This window comes from Enhydra lutris, unplaced genomic scaffold, assembly GCF_002288905.1.
Source record: "Enhydra lutris kenyoni isolate GAN:26980312 unplaced genomic scaffold, ASM228890v2 scaffoldscaffold21, whole genome shotgun sequence".
In the NCBI taxonomy this organism is placed as follows: Eukaryota; Metazoa; Chordata; class Mammalia; order Carnivora; family Mustelidae; genus Enhydra; species Enhydra lutris.
In genome coordinates, this window is record NW_019154105.1 from 49,452,656 (window position 1) to 49,471,567 (window position 18,912).

The 18,912-nt window shown below is 44.4% G+C and overlaps 1 protein-coding gene across 2 annotated transcripts in view; it reads left to right on the forward strand.

Moving 5' to 3' along the window:
• LOC111149061 (coiled-coil domain containing 149) overlaps positions 1–18,912 on the forward strand; it is a 99,151-nt gene that overhangs the window by 23,622 nt on the left and 56,617 nt on the right. For both annotated transcript variants that reach the window (XM_022505965.1, XM_022505964.1), the window contains exons 2-3: positions 9,301–9,462; positions 11,430–11,468. In XM_022505965.1, coding sequence (XP_022361673.1) covers positions 9,403–9,462; positions 11,430–11,468 — 99 coding nt within the window. In that variant the 5' untranslated portion in view covers positions 9,301–9,402. The remainder of the gene's footprint in view (positions 1–9,300; positions 9,463–11,429; positions 11,469–18,912) is intronic.

Sequence of the window (18,912 nt, forward strand, 5' to 3'; positions counted from 1 at the left end):
AGAATGGGGCTAATTGTACAATCTATTTCATAGATAGCTGTAGGATTGAATATAATGTTTCAAGTCGAGCATTTAGTACAATTTGGAAAGTAACAATATTCGCTGGATAGAGGCTGCTACACTTACTATGGTAATGAAATAAAGGCCCAATTCTCCTTAGTATTACTCTTAACAGTGCCTGGGACGTAGAAGACGTTCCAAAGATACAAATTTGTTTTCTCCTTCCTCTTTACTGAAAACAAAGCCAAACCCACCTTTCCTTGGGTAGGGAAGAGAGCAGATATCGCCAGCCCCTAAACCACACTCAAACTTACCAGGCAGAATTACACCCTGACTAGGGAGCAAAAATGGAAGCCTAAGGAGAATCAAGTGTGTATCCCTTGGCCCCACCCAAGTGACCAGAAAGTGGGGGCATTTTCCTGTGGCTTGTCCCCCTGGGCTCAGCCCTTGGACAGGGGGTTGGGCTGCCATGCAACCCATTTGCCTGTCGATAGGATTCTGATACCAGCTGCTGAGGCTGAGGCCAGACCCATGCCTGTTTCTTGTTGCCTGGGCAGCACCCTCCCTAACAGAATTGCGTTAGACAAGGTGATAACAGAATCCATATTAAGAAACAGCAAAGTCAGTATGTTCTTTGTAGGCTTGACAGATCAGATCAAACGGCAGGATCCAGAGGTATGTCTGCAAAGCAAGCCCCTGTCCCCAGCTGCCTTCCCCTCCCCCTGGGAGCTCAGCAACCAATTTTACCCAAGCAGTAGAGTCAAAGATAATTTCCGCCACGTGATGTCAAGACCCAATTGTCTTCCTCAAAGGATTCTTAATGTCACTCCCCTATACAGAGCCCCTCAGGGCTCCTGCTTGTTGGAAGAATAAAATCTGAACTCTCCAGCACAACTTCCAGGCCCTTTCTGACCTGACCACCCATCTGTCTCTCTTTCCAGCTTTATCTGATGCAGGCGTCATTCCCACCCCGATGCCAGAGACGGCCCAGCGTGTCTTCCCATGTGTCACCTTTGTGCTTTGCTCTGGCCGTTTCCCTGCCAGGAATATTATTTTCCCATCACCGCTACCTGTCACAACTTCATCTACTCCCCAACAAAACGAACCCCTCCACCTGTACTTTGGGATCCCTTCCAAATGTTCACATCTTCCTCCAACTCTTCGAGCCCCTTCTTTGCCGAGCTGTGATCCTCTCCTTGTGCTTAAGAAGAGTAGAGTATCAATACGCATATGGCACTTCCTATTTTAAGTGTGTTATACATACTAATTGCTTTAATTCTCACATGAGCCCTATGAAGATACTATGATTATACCCATTTAACAAATAGAGAAACTGAGGCACAGAGGGGCTGAGTAATTGATCATGTAACCAGTGAGTGGTCAAGCCAAGATCCAAATGCAGGCATTGCACTCCTTCCAGCTGGAGGTAAGGCAGCTGATCAGATCTCACAGTCCGACCTGATCTGTCAGCCATCATTCAAACTGTCTTTCCCTGGGTTTCTGGGAGCTCCATGTATACCTCTCTATAGCATTTAGCATGCTGTAGTTAGTAATGATTAATGAGTGATGGTCAGGTCACATTATCATCTATTATTATCTCTTGTGTTATATTAATAATTTTTATTGCTATAAAAAAGGACCAGGCACCGTTCTAAGTTTTTAGGCATTCATGTCTTGCTAGGGATGTGTACCTTGATTTGCGGGGTGGAGAGAAATGCACCGGACTGAGGGAACCCTCAGCTTGGGTTTTGACTCTGGGTCCCACTAGCCAACCTTATGTAAGCCAGTGTATCATGCTGAGTCCCAGCTTCCTCATCTGTGCAATTAGAGGCCTGCCTTAGAGGATTCCTGAGGTCTTTACCACTTGTGAGTTTGAAACTCTCTCAAAAGAGGACAAAACTACATGTGTCACAGGATGTCAAGGTAAGATAAATGTATGCCATTGTCTCATTTATTATATGTATGTATTGAGCCCCAGGTAAGTACCCTGTATTGTTTTTAGTGCCGGGCATCTGGAGAGAGAGAGGTTGAAAATAAACCAATAGTGAGTTGTATAACTCAAGGTCAAGTAACAAGTGCAATGAAGGAAAGTAACACAGTATGAAAAGATTGAGATTCTGGGTGGTGACAGACAGGGACGAGCTTCCTGAGAAGACATTACAACAGATATCTGAAGGAAACCTGGGAACGGGCCATGCAGAATGGGCCAAGTAGAAGAAACAGCAATGTAAAGGCCCTGAGGTTGGAGTGGGCTCGATGTGGCCATAGACCAAGCTGCCCCTCATATGTTCCAATGGAGGCGTCAAGTTAGAGATGAGAGTGAGTACAGATGAGAGCCTGAGCTGGTGACACCAATTTAGGTAAAATTGGCACAGAGATGATGGAAAAGCCAACAGAATGAACAAAAACCCTGGCTGAGGTGGGGGGAGGATTTGGGTTAGCCAAGAAAAGAGGCCCCGGGGCCTGAATCACAACCAGCATAACTGTGCAAGTGCCCTTTGAAAAACTAAGTGTCTCATGCCTGTGATTCACTTGGTGTTGAGCCCTGTGTGGTCATCAGCACGCAGCCAGCCAGAACTCTTGGGACGGGGTTGGCTGACACCTGAGCAGATGCGTGGGTGGCCTCTTACGCCTCAGCCCTTCCCCAGGGAATGTGTTTGAAAAGGCCCCAGGAGAGCTGCCTGTCTTCCAAACGGGGCCTCAACATACTGTGCGTAAAATGCGGTGCTCAGTGCACAGTGATCTCTGAGTGTCTTGTTCTGAATGTGTTTAGACACAAGAACGGTAATATGTGGACCTGCTACTCATGTAACTGGTACCAATATCGAATACTAAAAGAGCCTGGAATTTGTAGTTGAGAGTCGTGGTTTGAGGGAGGGACACCTGAGTGGCTCAGTTGGTTAAGTGTCTGCCTTCAGCTCAGGTCATGATCCCAGGATCCTGGGACCAAGCCCCACATCGGGCTCCCCACAAAGCAGGGAGTCTGTGCCTCCCTCTCCCTCTGCCTGCACAAGTGCTCATGCTCACTCTCTCTTTCAAATAAACAAATAAAATTTTTTTAAAAAATGAGTCCTGGTTTGAGCTGACGGTAGTTAGTTAGGTATGTGACTCTGGGAAAGATAATCTCAGCTACTTTGTCAAGTGGGAGAAACAGTTTTTGTCCCACTTGTCATATAGTGTGGACCATCCAATGAGGGAGTGTCTGCAAAAGTGTTTTGTTTGCTTTAAATGTGAGAAGAATAATACTTCTAATTTTGAAAAAGCATATAAAGTCAAATTTCACACAGCATCTTCCTTTTGGAGCTCAGTGAGGTGGGCAGGGCAGGTCTGAACTAATCAGGGCTGTGCCTTCATCCCAAAGCTCTAATTATCTGCATTACATAATGGCCCCCATCTCTCAAAACTCACCAAGCACCGAGTCCTCCATGTAGGTTTCCTCCCCTGCTAGTGAACCCACCCCCTCATCCCACTCTTGTCTCCCTTGGGGAGCTTCATTCTGTATTTGTCCAGTGAATGAGTAAATGCATCCTACAGAATAGTAGAGAACAGGTCTATAGATGACGGTCCAAAATAAATGTGTGACAATACACAGGGGTGTGTGTGTTTATTCCTACACCCATGTTCTAAAGGAGAAGTCTGGTGAAACAGCATGGGTGCTCTCTTCTGTTCTATGCTGCACCTTTTTTTTTTTTTTTTTAAAGAAAATGAGGGGTTGCAAGTGAATTGATCTCGGTACCCAGATGAAGGTGTCATGAACCACGACTTGGAAAACACTCTTAGAAAATATCCAGTAGCCAGGAACATTGTTCTTTGAGGTTTGAGGCAAGTCGTGTGGGTTATCTGTGAGCTTTACCCCAGTTCCTGCATTCGATGCTAATTTGAAAGAAAAAAAAATAGGCTATGGGAATAGACCCACAGCATTACAGCAGCTTGAAGGTTTGCTGCATGTAATGTACTTTTAGTTTTTCCTGGTCTACACGAGGAAGTCAAAATCTAATAAACGCTTAGGTTTGGGACAATTCCTGTTTGAAAAAGACGGGGTGTTAATCACACACATGTCATCGAGACTACATAGGGATTGGTGAGGGAGACTTTCAAGTAAAAGTCAGGTTCCCTACCCCAAATCCTTGGGCCCCAAAGTCATTTCAGAAGCAGGAGTTATTGGAATCTGAGAGGAATTGCCATAAGCATACAGAATATTATGTATTGGCCCCAGCAGACTCTAGGGCAGTGGCTTAGTCAATAATCAAACACATTCATTTGTCTTCAGCAAATATCTAAAGATTCACATTTAGTGGCATAAAGACCATAAACGCCCTCACATCACTGAGGTCACTAATGGGATGTGAACACCGGGGAGATTCAGAAAAACCCGTAAGGGATTGTGGAAATTAGGTTTGTTATCCAGGTATCATGTTTTTCATTTTCAAAATCAACAGGATCATTTATCCCTTCGGGGGACCAGTGTTTGGCTCTGTGCCTCACACAGAGAAGGCACCTAGAAAATATTTGTTGAATGGGTGGCTGAGACCAGCTACAGCTTACAGAAAACTGTTCCAGCCTGGCTGCTTTGGAGGAAATAGTCCTCTGGTTCTTTTCTGACGCCCTGTAGTTTATCCCATTTCTTATAAGTGGATAGTAACCTTATCGCTTCCACTTGGCTCCCTCTCAAGGAGCACAGGGGAGAGATGCTTGTAGAGTCCTTTTGTTTTTTCCCATCTTCCTTCAGGCGTCATCTGAGGAAAGGAGAGGCAGGCTCCCGAGAAGTGGAGGGGAGTGGGTGAAGAGATAAATGTTTCACTCGTTTGTTCCAGGTCTAAAAACTAGCCAAACTCAAAACTGCCCTTCCATAGCTCCCTCGTGCTGGGAATACCAACTCAAAGTAGGAAGAAACTCCATAAATATTCTGGTATTTTTCTTTCCTTCCTTTCTTTTTCATGGAATGCTTAGCTTTTAAGGCACTGGGGCTTCCAGGGATTGGCTCTACAGAAATCTGGGTTCAAATTCTGACTCTGCTTGCCTCTCAGTACATTGCATAAGCCTTTCCACACTGTACATGAGGAGGTCAGTGACTTCACGGTGTTGCTGTGAGGATTGAAGGTATCCACACGGAGAGCATCTGTCACAGAAACTATGCTTTTGGTTCACAGTGATGGATCTTCATCTTTGTGATGGTTCAGCAGAAGCACAGACCAGGGGCAAATATCCTCTTCACCGGTCTCCCTAGGCTCGTTCTCTGATTTGACTCCATGAGTTGGGATGGGCTAAGTTAGGCCCTGGTAACAAACACCTCTCCCAAATCTCCATACCTTAACACCACAGAATTTTACTTCTGGATCATGTCATGGTCTCTGTGGACCCCGCGGACTCTCCAGGGCAAGTCGTCTGCTGTATTGACACCACAGTCAAGACCATTTCGTCCTCAAGGCCGTACCTGCTTCCACACCTGTTGCAGCCGGTGAGGGGAAGGACCAGCGATTCTCACCTAGACTCTCAAGTGCTTTCACCCTGGGAGAACCTCATGTCCCTGAGAGGCCCATTTTATGGGATAAAGCAAGTTACATGGCTCTACCTTACTCCAAAGCACAGGGAGGGACAGTCCTGCCATGGGCCTGGAAGGAAAGGAAAGCTGGAAATATTAGAGAGAGATGCTCATGTTAACCACACAGGCATTAGCCTTTTCTCGTTCTGCCGTAAATCGTTATTGCGATCACAGCCTCCGCCCAGCACCCACGGCAGCTAGTGGGCATCTGATAACCCCTGCTATATAGAGATTCTGAAACTGCCATGGTCACGGGTGATCTTTGGAAACCACTGAGCCAGCTCTGTCCTACATAAGGCAGAGGAAGCAATTTCTGGGCACTTGAAGTGAGTCCTACCTCCTGGACTGGAGCCCCATCCCTCCCCGCCCCCATGTTTTCCTGGACACCATTTACCCCCAATGATATTGGATAATGGGGGTAAAATCATGGGTTCCTCAAGTTTCAGGGCACCCTGGTTGCCCCTCTCATCTTCCAGGCGGGGTGTGTGTGTTCTGTTCTGTGGTTCTCCCAGGGCCCCCACAGTTCATGATTAGCTGCAGGTGAGACCCACTTTCGGATGGAGGACTCCCGGCCCTGCCTGCTGATTCTCTGTTGTCCACCTCCTCCATCCTCTACACTTACCCTGTCCTCCTTTAAGAGCTGAAATGTCTCAAGCACGGTCACTTGGTTGGTCCAGCTTCCTGTTCAGGTTTCGGTCCCGCCCGAGGCTGGGGATGGATCCGTGCACTTGCCCGTTGTTCAGAAGCTGCCAACAAGGAGGCTCTTCAGGACCTTTTCCTTCCCTTCCAGTTTTTTCGTTGTTTTGTTTCCAATTGGAGGGCTAGGAAATGGGTCATTTTAACAGCATCACCACAGGGACCAAACTATAACCATTTTAGAATGAGTGCGAGAAATTCCTTCCCATTCCCCAATATCGCTTCTCCCCCCCCCCCACAGAGTTTTCTGTTGTTACTTTGATAACAGACATAAGCTCTCTGGCCAGGTGCAGGAAAACAGAGCCCTTGTTTGTACTTTGGTCACCCTCTGGGCTACAAAAAATGGCACAGAACGGTTCTGAGACCGTGCCTCGCCCCTGGACCCGCGGGCCACTGCTGGCCTCTCAAACTATTGCAGTTAGGGTTCTAACTCTGGACACAGTATGAAGCAGGAGGCCTCTAGAGCCTGGGTTTTCAAAGTGTAGCCCGAGTGAGATTCCCCGTGCCGTGGGCTAACGATGCAGATTCCTGAGCCTGGGCCGGCACAGAGATTCCGACTCCATGGCTCTGAGCTGGGGCCGGGCAGCCGCAGTTCCACCAGCACCCCCGGCCTGCGGCGGGGCGGGGGGGCACAGAGCAGTGTCCTCTAGCCTCTTCTTCCTTCTTGATTCTGCCACAGCAGGGTCGGGGGACTCCGGGGAAACCGTCCCGTCTTCGGGGCAGCACCGCTTCGAGCTGCTTCCGAAATGAGGCTCCAGCCTGAGATTTGTTCTCTTGATAAAAATAAGCGGCACGGAGGGCATTTGTTGCCGTTTGCTGGTGTAGACCCGAGTAAGCAGAAGAAAGCGCAGTCGAGCAGCGGCTTCCGAAAGACCACCCTTTTGCCGCTGTGGCTCTAGGTTCTGTATGGAATGTGTTTGCTTTCTGACCCTTGGAGCAGGTATAATGGTCCTGTTTTTCGTGCCTTGAAGGAACTCGAGCTGCAGGGATGCCCCTCTGCAACTCCCAGGTCACTGTCTTCACAGAGGCCTCTGTGCCTGTTTCCTGCCAGGTACTCTGGACCCAAGGGAAGGGAGTCCTATTACAGCCCTTCACGGCTTCCAAGGCCCTATCTGAACCAGGCCTTGGGAGAGAAACTGCTTCTCTCTTGGATCCTAATAGACAGCAGTTCAAGGTCAGGGAACCTGAATTTCCACTTTGCCAATAAGGGGTGGCCCTTACCGCTTCCCGAGACCGATGTTATGGCTAATCTTGCCTACAGCACCTCACAATGTCTCCATGCAATTGGAATTTTATTCCCCGAACGTGGAAGACAGTGTCTTTGGGGTCTCAGAGTTGAATCTGATCAAGTGAAGGGACAAAGGTGGCCGTTTCTGTGCCACCAATACTAACAGCCCTGACAACCGAGGCTTACTGATCCGGGGCAAAGAACCGAAGGCGCAAGGGCAGATCTGTTAAATTGTGTGTAAATGGGATTTTTTTCCTGTGAAATCTCAGTACCTCCCTTAGGACATTGCAGTTTAGGTTTTGAGCCGCGCTCCTCTGATATTTACTCGTTGGGGATTTTACTCCTGAGAAATCACAGTGGCAACAGAACCATTTTGCCTCCACGAAGACGATGTCAAAGTCTTAAAAATCCAGGACGTTTTAAGGCAGGATTCCAACCTCATTACTGCCAGGAATAAGACTCACCCAAGGTGGAAGTGTCCTCTCTTAGAACTCAAATCCGTCTCAGAATGGTTTTTCTTTCCCCTTTGTTTTTGAAGCTAAGCAATTACTTTTTTTTTTTTTTTTAAGGAAAAAAAAATTGTGCTAATGCACAAAACTCTCTTTTTCCCCTTTCATTTATTTGAAATTGAACTTAACAAAGTCAGTTCCAAGCAAGCACTATATATGAGTAATGCTTTTTGTCCATAAAAGAGCATTGACTCCAATGGTATGGGAGCGCTGATTCTCTCTCTGCTTTGTGTGAGCGTCCATAATGACAAAGTGCTCATGTCAGAGTGTATAATGAAACTATAAATTGTTTTCATGAATGCTCTGAATTTGGTCTTTTACGGGGCAAATTCAAAAGGTATTTAATGCCACATTTCACATACGTGAATAACGCCAGGCGGTGCAGTATATCCAATGAAAGTAAAGAGTTCCAGTCAGGCTCACACTGGCCCGTGTGGTGGCTGATTATCAGGTAAGGGTGGTTCATGGTCGGGGTGGGGATGGGCTGATGGAGAGAAGGAGGGATGAAGAAATCCTGTCCCCCTGAGGAAGAGTTCCAGCTAGGTATACCCAACTGTTTGGGGGCAATCGAAGTGTGGCTAAAATACTTAGCTCATCTGGTGCCTGGGTAGTGGGTGCCTGTATTGGAGTTATAGAAGTTGTACACATCTTGGTGGAGTTAGTAAACGAACATTCTCAGGTAAGAAAATGTCTCCTGGGGTGAATGGACAAGGGAATTCTTCTGCAGTGATTTACAGTTCAATTAAGTTATTTCTAATAGCACTTTTTGTATTTACTTATTATAGTAAAGCCACATGGGTTTCTTCTAGAAAATTTAGAAGACACAGAAAAGCACAAAGAATAAAGTTATAAAAAACACGTGGCCAAGAGTTGTTACTAATATTTTTACAAAATTTGTATTGAATTACCTTTCTGTGTATATCATTTCATTGAATTTTAATAAAATTTTACATAATCTTACCTAAATATATTTTTAATACAAAATTTGGGTCCAACTATCTATCCATGTCATTTTAAAAAATTTGCTTTTTTACTTATATGTTGGCTAAAGTATTTTATCTGTTTATCCCAGTTTGCTAAAGTTCATGAACATCCAAGGTTTTGGTTCTGTCATGAGGGGCGTAGGTCAGGTACCATGGCTGTCTGCATATTGTATACCTACTGCATACATCATTTACTGACTGACCTCTCTGGGTATATGTTCTCTAAAAACAAAAAACTCCACAAAACAAAACCAACTGTGCAGGAAGCATGAAACAGGGGGTGTGTTAAACGGAGGTCTATTGACGTTTTTGACCCGCTGGTTGGATTTTTTTGTTTTGCAGTACCTAGTGTGTAAAAGAAAGCTGGAGAGTAAAAAGGAAGCCCTGCTGATCCTCTCCAAGGAGCTGGACACATGCCAGCAAGAAAGGGACCAGTACAAACTCATGGCCAATCAGCTTCGGGAGCGCCATCAGTCCCTGAAGAAGAAGTACCGGGAGCTGATTGTACGTGTTACGTCACGGTGATGTTCTCGTGCCCTCATTAAGATAGAAAGTGGATTACGCTGGAATTAAAATTTTAAAAGAAAAAAAAAGTGAGGATTTTAACACACCAGTTCTTTAAAAGAAAGTGAGGGGAGGTTCACATTCAAACAGTTCCAACATGGAAAAATGAAGAAGTGGAAGTTGTCACCCCTGTTTCCTCCACAACCCAGCCCCAGTCACTAGCAGAAGCGTGTGCTTCCGGACTGCCTCCTCTGGCATCTATGAAAACTCATACAAATGTGTTTGTATATGCCTCCTTCTTAGTTTAATTGTATGGGGCTTTTCATTGTTTTTTTTTTTTATCATTTTTATCACTTTTTGTTGTTTCTTTTTCTTTTTACCTTTCTTTTCTTTTCTTTTCTTTTTTTAAGTAATCTCTACACTCCGGGTAGTTGGGACTAGAACTCACCACGTGGAGATCAAAGGTTGCTTGCTCCACCCACTGAGACTGCCAGGCACCCTGTTTAAAGAGGATTCATATTATAAATCTGCACTAATCCAGAAGCTGCTAGCCACATGTGATTATTTAAATTCCATTTCAAATTAATTAGAATTCAGTGAAATTGAAAACTCCGTTCTTCAGTCTCGGCACATTTCATGGGCCCAATCCCTGTAGGATACCATGTGGGACTATGTGGATGTAGAAGAGTTCCGTGATGGCCACTGTGTTGGGACGGTGAGAAACTGAGCGTTTCCATCATTGCAGAGTTCTGCTCATCCCCACTGTGTAAACATAGTTCCAGCACTTGCTTTTCACTCAGTCCTTTGGTCATTTCTCTAGGCCATACGAACAAATTTAACTCCTTTTGAAAAACAGTTGCATAGTAAGATTTCCATAATTTCTTTTACCTTTCCTTTATGCCGGGCATTTAGAGTCACTTTGGGTTTTCATGTGGCAAGATTTTTAAGGCTGCAGATTATACTGAGATGGAGGGTACCAACGGCAGAGAACCAGATGCATTCCACTTTTTTTTCCTCACAACATTACGATCTCTGTTTTTGAGTGCTGACCCAATGGCTAACATTTAGCCATCTAAGCTGGGGTCATTGAACTCTCCTGAAGCAGAAATAGAATAGGAAGTTTCCACATAATGTTGACTTCTATTCAGGCAGCATGGGAGACAAGAGTACTGGTTTACTGAGCATTTATGCGTCACCTGAGTTCTTTTTATTTCCAGGTGGCACCAAAGGGGTGAGGGAGGGGAAAATGAATCCTTTTAAGACAGAGATTCTGAGAGGACTGCAAGTTCTCAGTTAATTCTCTTTTATCTTGACCATATCCTATCCCCTCTTCCCTACCATATCCCCGCCCCCAACTTGTTCTGCTCATGGAGAAAACTCAAGCATGTGTGCATCCACTATTATTCCTTTGGATCTAACTATTTAAAAGAGGGATTGGACTCAAACCAAATGAAATACTATCTCAGTTTTGGCTCTGCTCAAAGATAAATCCAGTTTTTTCATGTATTTACTTGGTTCATACGGTTTTAGAAAGTATCTAGGTTTGGTCCTAATTGGAACTGATTTCCTAGAGGTTTTTCCAAAATAACTGGTTCAGTTTATACTTAATTTTTTTAAAAGCATATGTGAGGGATGCCTTGGTGTCTTAGTTGGTTAAGCATCTGCCTTCAACTCAGGTCATGATCCCAGGGTTCTGGGATTGAGCCCCGTGTGGGGTTCCCGGCTCAGTGGGGAGCCTACTTCTCCCTCTTCTCCCTGCTCATGCTCTTTCTCTCGGTATTTCTCTCCCTCAAATTAAAAAAAAAAATCCTAAAAAAATATATTTGAATTTGGTTCAGCACACTATTGATTGCAGGGGGAAGGAGTGGGAGGGTCTGAATTTAGTTCGGAGTTTTGTTCAGTTCCCTGAATCTAAGCACACTTTTTTTTTTTTTTTTAAGTAAAGTGTAACATTTGTTTCTTTGTAGGATGGAGATCTGTCACTTCCCCCTGAAAAGAGGAAACAGGTAAGCCTTATTCCTGAAGTTTGGTAACTCTCAGATTGTTCATACTGATGTCTTACAATGACTGGGGTGTCAGGCAATCCAGAGTGTATAGAGAACTCCTCTTAACTTCCCAGAATCCTTTTGTGTTACAGAGTGGGGAACAGGTAGTAGAGAAATGCTCACTGAGAAGAGGGGTTGGCGGTTGTGGGGGTGATGGTGTGGAAGGAAACCCAATGACGTCTAACAAGGGGGAAGAGGGCATACCAGTTGACAGCATTCCCTTTCTTGTTGGGAATCCATGAGTTGGGAGCTCAGGGCTGTCACTCTTTAGCATTCTGTTCGTGGATGGATTCTGTTCTCCCATTCAGTCTCTACCATTTCAGGCTTTTAAAACCATCTTACCAGCAAAACTCACATGTTCTTTTCTACTAAATGATAGCCCACATCGTTTATAGGTGAATCCATTTTCCCCCCACAGATTTCAGATACTTAATTTGTGTCGTTGAACAAATCTTATATATTTGTAGATCTGTTTCTGAACTTCCTGTTTTGTTCCATGGAGCTTCCTGTGTAGTCCTGGTGTTGTACCACATTATTCTATTGGTTTTGGCTTTGTAATACTTGTGACATCTGTTTGGGCTCGTCTCCTTCCCTTTGCTCTTGCTATTCATGTGTTTCCTATTTGTTACTTTTTCCAGATAAAACTTACAAACATTTTATCAAGCCTTCCTCTCATTCCACCAAAACAAATGAACCAACCTATTGGTATTTTGATTGGGGCTTTGTTAAATTTGTAGATTAATTTGGGGACAGTTAAGATTTCTATAACATTATGTCCAGGAATATCATAAATCATATTTCTTTTAATCCAGTTGCATACATACATACATACATACATACATATTTATGTTGTTGTTTTCCAAAGGTATCTCTGTCAGACCTTCCCTCAACTTGATAATTGTTCTCTACTGACATGCCCTGAAATACAGCTTTTTATGGGGTTGAAGTGAGCCCAGATGATGGTGATGTTAATGCTATGTGTTCCATGTTATGGAGAAGCCTCTGCCTCAGAGCAGGGCTTCAAAACTAGGAAATGAAGATACAGGAATTGCTTTGTTTCTTCATAGCTGTAATGGTTAACTCGACATCCTGTTTTTGTTCATTGACAATATACTTGATATCACATGTAAACTTGTTGGGTCCATTTCCTTGAGATTTTTGATGCTGAGTAAATAGTATGCCCCCCCCCCCCCACAGGACTTTCACCCTGAAACAGCAACGCAACTCCTTCCTTCAGTTACCCCTTTGGTTATTTAGTTCTACTCATTCCTATACTCTCTTCCTATTTTATTTGATTGTTTTGTACCACTCCAGGTTTGATCTGAAGTCAGATTTTGCTATAGAGCTGATTTTTTTTCTAAACAAAATTACAAGGGTGTAATTTTATCATGAATGTCTAAAAGTTGTCCTTAATCTGGAATTACTAGATGTTTTTGTGGTTTTTGGTGGCTAGGAACAGTCATCCTTGTTGAAATTTTCAAGTTTGTTAGTATTCATGAAGGGGTTTTACAGTTTAAGTGAATTCACGTCCCATGACTTTATAATAAAAAATTTGCATTGACCAAGGAGAATCTGAAGAATTGTAGTGAGTCTGTCAAGCTGCATTCATATAGCTCTGAAAAAGCAAGTACCATGTCCTCAGCGATGGCTTTTTAGATTTGAATATAGCATTCAATTTCTGTCCCTTCGGGATTTGTACAATGGTGTGACTTTGGCTCTGTCTCCTGCCTGGTTTGGAACCTCTGACTTGCTTCATGAGATAGGATGGGTTGCGGTGTGGGCAACTGAAATTCTGAAGTGTTTAAACAGTAAAGAATATCAATGACTTTGCAAAACCAGAAGTTCAAAGGTAGAGCATCCTACTTCTCCATTATGTGTACTCCTTCTCTCCACTGTGCCACACTTAGCAAATAAACCACAGGACCCCTAGGGGGTGCCTGGGTGGGGGCAGAGTCAGTCAGGCATCTAACTCAAGAGTCGACTCAGGTCATGATCTCAAGCCAGGAGGTGGAGGCTGGTGTTTTGGCTCCACGCTGAGTCCCTGCCCTTATGAGCATGTGCAGGCTCTCTGGCTCTCTCAAATAAACAAATCTTAAAAAAAAAAAAAATACAGGACAGTTGGGAAATTCGGGTTTCAGATAGACAACTAAAACGTTTTTAGGATAAAAGTATGGCCCTTGGGCTACCTGGGTGGCTCAGTTAGTTAAACATCTGCCTTTTGATCTCAGCTCAGGTCATGATCTCAGGGTCCTGAGTTCAAGCCCCATGTTGGGCTCTACATGGGACATGGAGTCTACTTAAGAAAAAAAAAAAAAAGAAAGAAAGAAAAAGACAAAGTATGACCCATGCAATATTTGGGACAAATTTATGCCAACACATTATTCATTATTTATCTATAATTCAAGTTGAACAGGGCATCCCATATTTTAACTGACCACTGTGGCACAGTGGTAACTGTGCCAATTTCAACACCAGCTTTCTCTTGAAGAGATAGAGAACTCTTGAATTTTCTCTTTCTTCTTCTTTACTTAGAATAAAGAACTTCACTTTCTTCTAAGGCCGGTTCCCCTAAGCAGGAGAGGCAAAACCCCCAGCCATGGAATGGAAGTGCTTTTCTCCATTCTAATTGGGTTAGTGTAGGACATGCTCCCATTCCTGGTCTACTGACATTCACCAGGAGAGTGCCATGTGTTGACTGGCTTTGATTAATCACCGAGGAAAGAAGGGCTGCTCGGAAGCCAGCAGTGACACTGTAAATAACTGTGTGGCCTTGGGAAGTTTCCTTTGGGTGTCTGAGTCTTAGCAGTCTCATCCATAAAATGGGAATAAATATGGTACCTACCACATAGTGGTGCCAGCAGAGTCCTCCCCATGGTGCCTGGCAAAGGGTGAGCACCAATAAATATTTTTCATCCTTTCCTTCTCTACCTCATCTCCCTTAAATTTTTTTTTTAATCAGTTATATAAAAGTGTGTTGAATCTGCCCACCATGGCCCTTGTCAGGACCCTTTTGTTTCCATTTGGCAGGTTAAAGTAGCTGGGGTCCAAGAGGGGTTTCCTGGCTCATAGGACTTCACAGGGTTATTTGAGCAGAGAGCAGGGAGGCAGAAATGCAGCCGGCGCTTTGGCTACCCCAGCTCCCTCTTCTGCGCTCAGCAGCCATTGTTTCTTTCTGTGAACCTGCTTTCTCTGTAGAATGGGAAATGTGACTCCACATCTTTGATCTCTAGAAAAAAGTTGCTCCTCAGTCTCAAGTGAGAGCTCCTCTAGGCCAGGCTCAAGCCAGGGGCCCATCTCAGGGTTGGCCAGGCACAGCCAAGCATTCTATAGACACAAGAAGGCTTCTACTGTTGTCATATTAAGGGGTGCTGGGTAGGCAGACATAACTGTCTGCCTCACACGCCTTCTTCACACGACCTTGGAATGACCAAGAGTAATGATGGCAGCCAACCTTTTGGAGTGACTGCTCGAGCCGTGTACAGACCCTGTGTTCGGCATTGTACTATGGATGAGCTCATTTAGTTCTCACCCAGCCATGTGAGGTGGGTGCTGTCATTAGTGTCGCCATCTGACAGATGAGGAAATTGAAGCGTATGGTGGTCAAGGAAATTACTGCAGGGAAATGACGTAATTCATTGGTTTTGGAGCCAGAGTATGAACCCCTGCTGTCCACTCAGAGCTCATGCTCTTAGCCACATTGACTCAATACCTACTTATGGAGCATCTCATGGGTGTCTTGTGCTAATTTAAACAATGGGGACACAGGTCTGAGAAAAGTCAGATCCAAATCCCCGAGCTTCTGGAACTTGCATTGTAGTTAGGGTGACCACACCTTTGTTTCCCCAGGAACATCTCCATTTTGTCCTGGCATAATTTGTATTAGGGCTCCTTTTCACTCTCCAGAGCCTCTTGGTTTAGATGATAAATAATATAATCACTTTAATTCTAGTAGAGATGCTATGAACAAACAATAAACAAAATAATTAAAATAAATCAGATGTAATGGCCATTGATGCTATGGAGGGAGAAATACAGCCCAAAGCAAAGGAGAGAATTCTGGCTTAGTGATGGAAGAGATGTCTTGATAAATAGTGGGGAGAAATAGTTCCAGGATTTGGAAATATAAAGAATTTTATCCATTCAAAATACATTTTTAAAATTTTATTTACTTTTAGTTAATTTATAGAAACATGTGGCTGGTTTTTTGGCAGTGAGTGTTAAGATGCCTTCTTCCTTAGCTCGGTGTGGGGACGAAAATGCACCAGTAAGTATTTCGGTCCTGGTTGCAACGAGACTTTGCATTTAGCCAGAAGAAGACAGCTTTGACACACATGTGACAGGACGGGAAGGGAGAGGCAAAATTATTTTCTTCACTTTTTCGTCTAGAGGAACAGGGTAAAAGCATGCACTCTGAGCTGGTGTCTCCTTTATTAATTTACATGTTTATCACGAAGGCAAGACAGTGGGTAAAATATTTACCCCTCCAGCTGAAAAGCAGGTGCACTTACTTAAGCAGAAAGCACTGGAACAAGAGCAAGCTGTCATGTTAACAGATGGGACATGGAGGTCCAAAGATCCACATATTAGAAAAGGAGATGCCACACAGAGCCATTTCATTGCCCATCAGCCTCGTTTCTTGATTGGGAAGGTGGAATTTCTGTGGTCTCTACTTCAGTCTTCCCTGTTCGTGTCTCCACTCAGAGGGAGAGATTGCTATGATCATTGTTATGGGCAGGATGTCTGTGTCCCCCCAACATTCATGTATTGAAACTATGCTCCTCCAGTGTGATGGTATTAGAAGGTGGGGCCTCTGAAAGATAGTTAGGATGAGAAGAGGTCATTGAAGTGGAGCTGTCATGAGCGGGATTAGTGCTCTTCCAGAAGTCATGAGAAAGCTCGCTTTCTCTGCTCTGCTCTGCTCTGCATCCCCCGGAGGGTGCCCCAAGGAGTCACAACCGAAGAGGTCCTCACTAGAGCCTGACCACACTGGTTCCCTGGTCACAGACTGTCAGCCTGGAGAACTCTGAATAATAGTCTTCTGGAGTTTATAAGCCCCCCAGACTATGGTATTTTGTCATAGCACCTTGAGCTGAACACAAATGTAGTTGAGGGTTCTTCTCAAATGTAGGTAGAAGCAATACCACATCTTCCTCCTCAGTAGTGCTTTGTGCTTTTCTGAGACCATATATGCATGCATGTATGTATGTGACCTCCCAACTGTCTCCCAATGTCCCACTGGCAAGTTAGGTCTTGCACAAAGTCGCAAGGCAGCGTCACGGCTCACAGCAGGCCGAAAGAGCCCAGGTTTGGCATCCAATCCTACCGATGTGAATTTCACCCTTCCACCTGCTGATGGGTGATCTCTGGCATGGTGCCTACCCTTTCTTAGGTTCACATTCCTCCATGAGACGCATTCATAAAGCTCCTCTGAGGAACTGGTATGATAGTGTTCATCATGCTCATTGCCTGGGACTTGCTGAGTGCTCAATGAATGTTGGCTGGTTTCTGTTTTTCCCCTGACTTGCCAAGCCAGTTCATGGAGCAGAACTAAAAATCCAGATCTGCCAACTTGTAGTTCCTTATTCTCGTTCAGGTTTTTTGTTCTATATTCGACTCTTAGACTGAGTGGGGAGGAAGCCTAGTCAACATTTAACTTAACCCATTTTGGAAGTCCAGAGATGAAGTGCTTTGATGTGCTTAGAAGTGGTGGAGAGCCAGAAACAGCTAGGAATCTTTACCTGGTAAAGCCAGTGTTCTTTCTCATGGCAACTAAGGGTCTGATCATAAATATCTTCTTGCCTCTTTTGTCTCCTCCTCAGAGACAGACCAGAACTTTCATGATTATAGTTCTAGAAATATAGTTGTCGAGGCTTTCTTTTAGAACTTAGAATCTCTTTGAAAACAACTCAATTTCCAAGGGCAAATCATGCGTTAAGGAAACTATGAAGAAATCGTGACAACAGCAATGCACTAATAACTTCTCCTGGGATATTGAAATGAAAACATCTTCTTGATACTCTAGGCAGAACTACACACAGAGCACTTCTTTCCACTGCAGAGAGAGATCACCACAAGATCTCAAACAACCCTTTCAGTATTTTTCTTTTGTTAAACAAGCAGTTCCTCCAAAGGAGACAAAGGGAATTTGAATTATCTTGGGTTAATCTTCTTAGAAGATGGGATTCTTTGGGGTCGCAGCAGCACATTCTCCCCATTCCAGCTCCTCCTTGAATAAACAATCAAACGCATCTTTGTCTTCTCCCGTTTTGATTTCAAGCCGACATATCACGGGGGGTATTACTCCAGGTTTAAGAGGGAGCCTTTGCTTTCTTCCCTTAAAGAATGATGGCTTATTTAGATGGTGTCATGCGCCAGAGTGAGAGAGCCTGGAGAAAACAGAGCATGGGTTGGCCCTTTGTGGAATGGGAGGGAGTCTTTTACTTTTCAGTACGGAAGTCTTTTTGGTTAATCTTATTTTCGTCCCCCGGGGACTGCAAATCAGAGCGGCTCTATGTTTTTTGGATTTGATGCTCACAACCTAAAACTTCCTTCAAAGATCTCAAGTGCTTTGAGATGTTTCTTTTCATGACTCTTTGAACAGTGCAACTTTCCTGTTCCACCAGGGAAATTGGGAAGAAATCCAGGCCCGGCTTGCGGGAGTCCTCCCGAATGAAGTGACTGTAATTTCATTCTGAGTACTAGAGGGTGGGTCTTGCTATCAGCTCTGTAGTTATTTGCAGGGAGTTTGGGAGGAAGGTGAGAGTGCTCCCCACCCCCACCCCCAATTTATAGATAGGGATGTTTATGTTCAAGGAATGCAGAATCATAATGGCCAAGATGAAGCAAACATTCGTGTCCACAGCAACCTTCCAAACCTTTGGGTGTGTGTTTGCCTATGGGCCTGGAAATGCAGTCATTCGCAAGCACGTGTGTTGAGGTTATGAGGTGGGAGGAGTCTGCCAAGGGCTCCTTGCACAGCCAGAACATATGTATGGCAGGAGCTCTGGGTGGTTGTTTCTGTGTAAATAGGAAAACTGTCACTGTAGCAGAGGTCATCACTTTGGCAGTTGCTATGAATAGGGAGCCCTTGCTCAGCAAAGCAAGTCTCCGTCTATTACTATTAACACAGGACTCACCATAGACCAAAGCAGCAGAGTCAAAATTGCAATTAAATTTGCTATCAGTCACACTGCTCAAGTATACTTGATGTTTCATCAGACATTTTTTTAAACATATTCTTGTTTAATCTAGTACTCTGCCCTCCCAAAGGTATGGCTTTAAGGAGTCCACAGCATCAAACTTCTTTTAAAAAAGACTTTATTTATTTCAGAGAGAGAGAGAGAGAGAGAGAGCATGTGTGTATGATACCGTGAGTGCGAGAGAGAGAGAGAGCAAGAGAGAGAGA